The sequence below is a fragment of the Orycteropus afer genome, unplaced genomic scaffold (genome assembly GCF_000298275.1).
Source record: "Orycteropus afer afer isolate SDZICR_OR568_19922 unplaced genomic scaffold, OryAfe1.0 scaffold00545, whole genome shotgun sequence".
Classification (NCBI taxonomy): Eukaryota; Metazoa; Chordata; class Mammalia; order Tubulidentata; family Orycteropodidae; genus Orycteropus; species Orycteropus afer.
The window spans coordinates 414692-422357 of NW_006922132.1; the positions used below are offsets into that span (position 1 = coordinate 414692).

The 7666-nt window shown below is 42.3% G+C and overlaps 1 protein-coding gene across 1 annotated transcript in view; it reads right to left on the reverse strand.

Annotated features, from left to right (window-relative positions):
- The window catches only part of LOC103209983 (alpha-tectorin), a 246120-nt gene that overhangs the window by 33731 nt on the left and 204723 nt on the right, over positions 1-7666 (reverse strand). Inside the window, exon 19 of the mRNA XM_042782976.1 lies at positions 1519-1902. Within this exon, the coding sequence (XP_042638910.1) occupies positions 1519-1902 (384 nt within the window). The remainder of the gene's footprint in view (positions 1-1518; positions 1903-7666) is intronic.

Sequence of the window (7666 nt, forward strand, 5' to 3'; positions counted from 1 at the left end):
GGAAGTGGAATGTAAAAATCAGCAGCAACTTCCACTGAAATTAAAAACCAGCATTAAAATCCAGACTCTTCCTTTTAAGTTTGCAAAATACTGACATTTTTTGCCTAACACTGGATACTAAGCTATTTGACAATTATTCAAATATACATTTAATGCCTGATTATGTGAGCCAATGGTAGAAAGCAGACACACACAATAATACTCAATTCCAAAAACATTTAATGGGCATGCCTTTCTTCTCCCATCCCTCCTTAGCTGTGCTCACAGTGTTGGGGCCTGGCTCCATCCTACCTGCTCTGAGCAGTTTGCTTTAATTGAAGAGCTCAAGGTCATTGGCCATAGTGCAGAAGAGCAGATAATCTTTTTAAACGGAAGAAATAGTAAATGGTAGGAATCCGACTCCAAGAGTCATATTAGTTAAGGGGGTGAATCTTAGACATGTACCATTTTTATGTACAAGCCCAAGATTCTCAACCACCACTCATCTGTCAGTTTGTTCTGTGTTGTGACACTGGAACATCTGTTTGTTTGTTTGTTGTTGTGACACTGGAAGCTATGCCACTAGTATTTTAAACACCAGCAAGGTCACCCATGGTGGACTGGTTTCAGTGGAGCTTCCAGACTAAGACAGACTAGGAAAAACAGCAACTGGTGATTTCCTTCCAAAAATTAGCCAGTGGAAATCCTGTGGATCACAACAGAACACTGATTGACCAATACAGTGTTGGAAGATGAGCCCCTAGGCTGGAAGTCACTCAACATACACAGTGGCTGCAACAATGGACTCAAGCATACCAATGATTGTGCATGGGGCACAGGGCTGGGTGACATTTTGTGCTGTTTTCCATTGGATCACCATGAGTCAGAGCCAACTTAACAGCAGCTAACAACAAGATTCACAGAAAACCAGGCAGCAGAAGAAACCAGACAACGAGCCAATGGAACAGCAGATCTAAGAGAAATGCACCATATTCAGCCTCTCGTTTTCTTTCACTTGGTATGTCATCATGGGGCCCTCTGATAATAGAGAATGCACCATTTATAGGCAAACTCTTGCCATTCTCTTAGCTGATAGAAAGGTAAACACAGCAAGAAAAGATGGCAGAGTATGAAGGGGCAAGTCTTCGGTACATGTGGGCAGAATGAAGAATAATTTTAGAAGTTCTTAAAAACATGACAAAGGATATGCGTTTTGGAAATGAACTCAGAATAAAAGTTGCTTTAACTACCATTTTGCCATGGAAGCTCCACTCTAATTATAGCCAGACACTTCGTAGGATTCCTGCAAGGCCTTTGGAATCTTCAGCCAAGACTAAATGGGGACGTTTTTACTCTTGAAGAATTTTTATACTTTCATATGATCACCTGTGTGTGGCACATATGAAGAAACATCCTGTTATGGTAAACATGGTTATCTGAGAAAGTCACAATGCACAGTCTACTAACCAATCCTCGGGCCGTGCAAGTATCTAAAGACTCAGGCTTGATCGGGAGCAGAATCAATGCTAAGTTTGTTACCTTGACAGTGTTCCGGTCATTGATGAGGATCTGCTCTTCGTTAATGTAGAAGTAGACGGGTGAAATGATGGTGAGGTTGGGGAATGACCACTTGTCGAAGTTGATGATGAGCTGGAAGGAGATGTCGGGCAGTTTCTGGCAAATGGTGGAGAGCACAAAGGCGCAGTTGGCTGGGAAGCGGAGGAAGGCGCCGTCGAAGGTGCGGAAGACTCCACCACCAGCCGCCAAGCAGTAGGAGGTCTTAGTGCTGAAGCAGCCGCGCACCCCATTGCGCAGGGCACACTCCTCGTCAGACTTGCACTGGCGCGGGTCACATTGGATCAGGTTGCGGCGGAAACAGCGGCAGCGCCGCGTGCAGTCGCTGTTCCAGAACAGCTGCTTAGGCTACAAGAGAGGAGCCATTTTGCATTAAACTCAGGCTGTGGTCAGGGCTGGGGACCCAAAGCCTAGTCCATCAGGCCCCTTTGCCAGGCTGGGCTAGTTTTGTCTCTAATGGGGCTGACATCTGCAATAGGGAGTGGTAGGGATATCGCTTCCACTCAGAAGTTACATCAGTTCCCTGAAAGTCAAAGGCCAAACAATACGCAATTTCGACTTTATTGGTTTCAATCAAGGACTCAGGAATCTTTATGGCTGGATTGTAGAGCTAATCACATTCAACCTGAATGTGCAGCTGTTAGAGGAACTAGGTGAAGAGGAAAAACATTTGGCAGAGTATTTTTACCAAGGGCTCAGAGTTCTACAAGCACCTCCTCCACTTCAAGGATTACATTTAAATTTACTCACTAGTGACACACTGGCCAAATCTTAAGTATGTCAAAAGAAAGTGATAGCTCAATTCTTAAGATGAACCATTTTAATATTTTACAATACTCACTACTCCAAAGGTTTCCTTGTATCTAATCTACTTCTAATTTACTTCTGTCGCCAGGATATCCATATCTATAGGTCCTGAACATGAGAGATCTAGAGAACAGTGAGGTTTTGCTAAAAGGAAGCATTAGGACGAAGTGGCCAAGGTTTCAATCCCAGCCCTGCCACCCTAAGAGTGTGATCTTAAGGAGCGGTACTTAACCTCCCACAGTGTCGGTTTGCTCATCTATAAATTGAAGATAATAATAATGTCTTTCAGGGCAATTACGAAGATTAAATTAAATAATACGTGTAAAGCACATTGCCTGGCATACAGCAGGCACTCAATAAACAGTTATTGTCAGCTACCATTGAGCTGGCCCCCCATTCCTGGCAATCCTATGCACGATGGGATCCGACCCTTGTGATTCATGGGGTTTTCACTGGCTAATTTCCAGAAATAGATCACCAAGACTTTCTTCCTGGTCTGTCTTAATCTGGAAACTCTGTTGAAACCTGTTCAACACCATAGCAACATGTAAGCTTCCACTGACAGGTGGGTGGTGGCTGCATTTGAGGTGCCTTGCCAGGAGTCAAACCCAGGTCTCCCACATGGAAGGTGAGAATTCTACTATTGATCCACCTCTGTCCCCAGCTGTTATTATTATTATTATAGGAGAATAACCACATGCCCACTTTGGCATGTTAATGAAAAATACCTAGAACATATTATATACCCAATTCCAGTTGCTGTTAAGTCAATTTCAACTCATGGTGACCTCATGTGTATCCAAGTAGAACTCTGCTACATAGGATTTCAGTGGCTGGTTTTTTGGAGGTAAATTGCCAGGACTTTCTTCCAAGGCACCTCTGGGTGAACTAGAACTCCCCAACTTTCAGTTAGCAGCCAAACACCTTAACCATTTGCACCACCCAGGGACACCTATCCTCAATTAGTGGAAGCTGTTATTTTTCTACAGTTTCCAAAAGGACAACCATCTGTAGATACAATTCTACTTGGTGGAGTTTGTTCTATTGGATCTATCACTTTAGACCAATAATTCCAGGGAACTATTGGAAGGAGCTCTGGTGGTGTAGTGCCTAAGGCATTTGACTGCTAACAGAAGGTTGGTAGTTCAAATTCACCAACTGCTCCACAGAAGGAAGATGGGGCAATCTACTTCCATAAAGATTTACCACCTCAGAAACCCAATGGGGGTCATTATGAGTCAGAATCAATTCAGCGGCAGTGAGCTTAGTTTGGTTTTGGTTTATTGGAAATTAGTCCAGTTGGGATGTGACCCTAACAAATAGACTGTGTTTTAGGGATGTGGACACTCGCTGCATTAATTCAATTTACCAAAACACACTATCCAGAAAAGATGTTTAAATGACACAGCTGTTTTCTGTTTTCACTTCAGTCTTTTCAAAACCCTGGATGCCAAATATAGATACAACTCAGATGCAAGAGTAAAGAGATAAAGGGGGGATCATCCAGGAAAAGTTTCTTCAACCCAGTGCACTTCAAGATGACACTGTTTATTCTTTCTTCCCAAAGTTCCTAGAACCAAGTCTTCTCTCATTCTAGACATATAAAATATTCTGGGTGCCAGCAGCCTCACGAATTGAGTTCATTTCTCTTATCAGATTTACAGAATAATTGAGTGGATGGTCTGGCCTCTCTCCGATAAGAAGTCAGACATTACATGGGTGGAAAAAGAAAAATAACCTGACATATGTGGATATGATCAAGAATAAATAACTCATCTCACAGGAGAAATTGATCATGAAACCAGCTTCATAGTAAAGTGACTGGATGGATGCCACTTTCTTTACCTTAATTAGACATGACAGCAGCATCTTGGTGATTATGCTATGTGCTAATGGTTAGATATATTCTCTATTTTCAAAGAAATTTGTAGTGTAAATAAGCCCCCAAGCTTGTTAGAATTGGCAAGTAGATGTGAGTTTGCTACTTCCCAGATCTAAGCTGTTGTCAAAACCCTCTGACTTTCTGATGAAAATGGGATGATAATTGTTCTGGTTACCTAGTACTGCTCTGACAAGAATATACCACAAGTGGGATGGCCTTATCAAACAGGAGTTTATTCTTACAATTTGGAGGCTTTAAGTCCAAATTCAAAGTGCCAGGCTGTAGGGGCTGTGTGAAAGCCCCTCAACCTTGGGCTTCAGCTCTACCTCTTGCTCCCGGCCCACTGAAGCTAGAGGCATCTCTCCACTCAGGTAGCTGCTAGCTACTGAGGCTGAAAAACCTAAGGTTGACAAGTGAAAAGGCAGTCCCAATGTTACCAAACCACATGGCAGGCCATTAATTCAAGTCTGTTGAAAATCCTAAGGTCGGCAAAGCATGGCAGACTGCTAAACAATGACATGGCTACAAGCAGGGTTCAAGTGTGCCATAAGCTGGAGACCATCCCAAAACTGCTTTTTTTTTTTTAATCTTGTAAACTTGTAATGCAGTAATTTTTCACCTTGTTCAGGGTCATGAACCCCCTTTTCAATCTAAAGAAGGCTATGGTTCTAACCCCCAGAGAAATACAAATATGCATATATACCTTCTATTTTGCTTATATGTATCATGACACCAAGGAAAGAATCCCTCTTTTTTTTTATGTTTATTTATTTTTTTTAATTTTAAGAGCTTGTTTTATAGTCCATGTTATGTGTACATTTAGTTTCATTCCCCATTTACCATGTCCAACCCTAACCCAGTCTCCTCCCTTCCCTACCCTGTAACCCTCCCCCTGTGCCCCTCATATTTATGCACTCCTGTTTGTCCTGCATTTCTTCAATTTAAATGTTGGTCCTCTGGTGCCCTGTGGTCTATTGCTCTAAGGGATGTATTACCATAGAATCTGAGAGTGTGTCATATTGGGTTGAGTGGTCTACGTGTACATCTTGTTAACTATTGCGTTGAGAGCCAGTCCCTGGGGGTGCATTTTACTCCAGGCGCAGAATGTTTTCCAGGGCCATAGTATTGGGGGTCTTGTCAGATTTCATCTGACCAGTAATTCTGGTCATTATTGAGTTTTTGGGTTTTGTTCCATGTTTTCCCTCCCACTCTATCTGGGATCTCCAGATTTGATCCTTTCCTGAGTGGGATGGCATTGGTAACTGGGCACCATCTACTTCTGGTCTCAAGGGCTGTCATGTCCTAGGGCTGATTGCTTCCAAATGCCCTTGTTTTTTTCACTCTTCTTCGCTTCTGATGCTAGGAGACCATTAGCTGCATCAAAGATGGCTGCTTGAAAGCTTTTAAGACCCCAGTCACTACTCACCAATGTAGGATGCGGAACAAAGCTTTTATGTATTTGTTGTGCCAATTGAGTCTGGTGCCCCCCAGTGCTATGGTCCTGGGGCAGTAGATCTATTGGAGCTCTCTCCCATAGTGTCAGGATGTCTGTGAGTGATTACTCTGTGTCGTTCTTCTGTTGTTTCTGTAAGGACTGCAGGTATTTTGTATAACTGATGACTGTGCAAGATTAGCCTCAGCTGAATCTATCCTTGGTCTAGAGTATACTTCTGTTTACTGACCCCTGTCTGATCCTCCCAGGTGTTTATGTGTTTATCTGTAGCCTGGTGTTTGGTGTTAATGGCAATGCAGTACTGTGGACACATTGGTTGGTATTAGCATCTGTCGTCTATCTCTTATGTGCAACAGTTCAATGTCCTCCCATTTCCTAATGTTATCATGGTTGTCACAGATCCTTTCCGTATATCCCTCCTCCTCCTTGTGTCAGCATGTGGGCCCCAACTAGCCTGAAATTAATCCGTCCCCTTCCCTCTCCATTGCGGTAACCTACAAAGTGAGTTCCCTTTCCCAAGCAAATCCTTCTTTGTCTTTTTACGGTAATGGGCTGATACAGTACTTGTCTTTCTGTGATTGACTTATTTCACTCAGAATAACGTCCTCCAGGTTCATCCACATTGTGAGATGATTCATGTATTCCTCAATGTTCTTTAATGTAGCATAGTATTCCATTGTGTGTATGTACCATAATTTGGTTATCCACTCATCCATTGATGAGCACTTAGGTTGTTTCCATCTCTTTGCTATAGTGAATTGTGCTGCGATGAACATGTTGTTGTTGTTACGTGCCATCAAGTTGGACCCGACTCATAGTGACCCCTCCTTGGGTTTCCGAGGCAGTATCACTAAGGAAGTAGATTGCCTCATCTTCCTTCCGAGGAGTGGCTGATGGGTTTGAACTGCCAGCCTTCTGGTTAGCAGTCAAGTGCCTTAGGCACTACGCTACCAGAGCTCCCACGATGAACATAGATGTATATATGTCTGTTCAAGCACTATCTCTCACCTCTTTAGAATATATTCCTAGTAATGGAATTGCTGGGTAAAATGGTACTTCCATTTTCAGTTTTTTAAGGAAACGCCATATCATTTGCCACAATGGTTGTACCATTTTACAATCCCACCAGCAGTGCAGAAGAGTTCCAATCTCTCTGCAATCTTGCCAGCATTTGTTATTTTTGAACTTTGCTATTATTGCTGGGGTGAGATGATATATCATTGTTGTTTTGATTTGCATCTCTTTAATGATTAATGATCACGAGCAATTTCTCATGTGTTTGTTGGCTGCCTGTACATCTTTGGTGAAGTGTCTATTCATGTCTTTTGCCCACTTGTGAATTGGGTTATTTGTCTTTTTGGTGTTGAGGTGTCAAAGTTTTCTATAGATTTTGGAGATAAGTCCTTTATCAGATATGTCATAGGCAAATATTTTCTCCCAATCTGTAGGTTCTCTTTTTTCCCTTTTGATGAAGTCTTTCAAGGTGCATGAGAATTTAATTTTTAAAAGGTCCCAGTCATCTAGCTTCTCTTCTATCTCCTGCACATTCTGGGTTATGCTTGGTAGTCTATTTATGCTGTAAATTAGGGCTCCCAGATTTGCCCCTATTTTATCATTGATGAGTTTTGGGTTTTACATTTAGTCTTTGACCCAGCTTGAGTTTGTTTTTGTGTATGGGGTGAAGTCAAGGTCTTGTTTCATTTTTCTGCAGGTGGATATCAGTTTTGCCAGCACCATTTGTTAAAGAGTCTGTCTCTTCCCCCCATTTAATGGGTTTTGGACCTTTTCAAAGATCAGTTGTCCATAGATGAATGGGTCTAGATCTGGACTTTCTATTCTGTTCCATTGGTCTATTTGTCTATGATTGTACAAATATCATGCTCTTTTGACTACTGTGGCTGTATAGTAGTTCTTAAGATCCAGGAGTGTGAGACCTCCCACTTTTTCTTCTTGAGAAGTGCTCTGCTTAT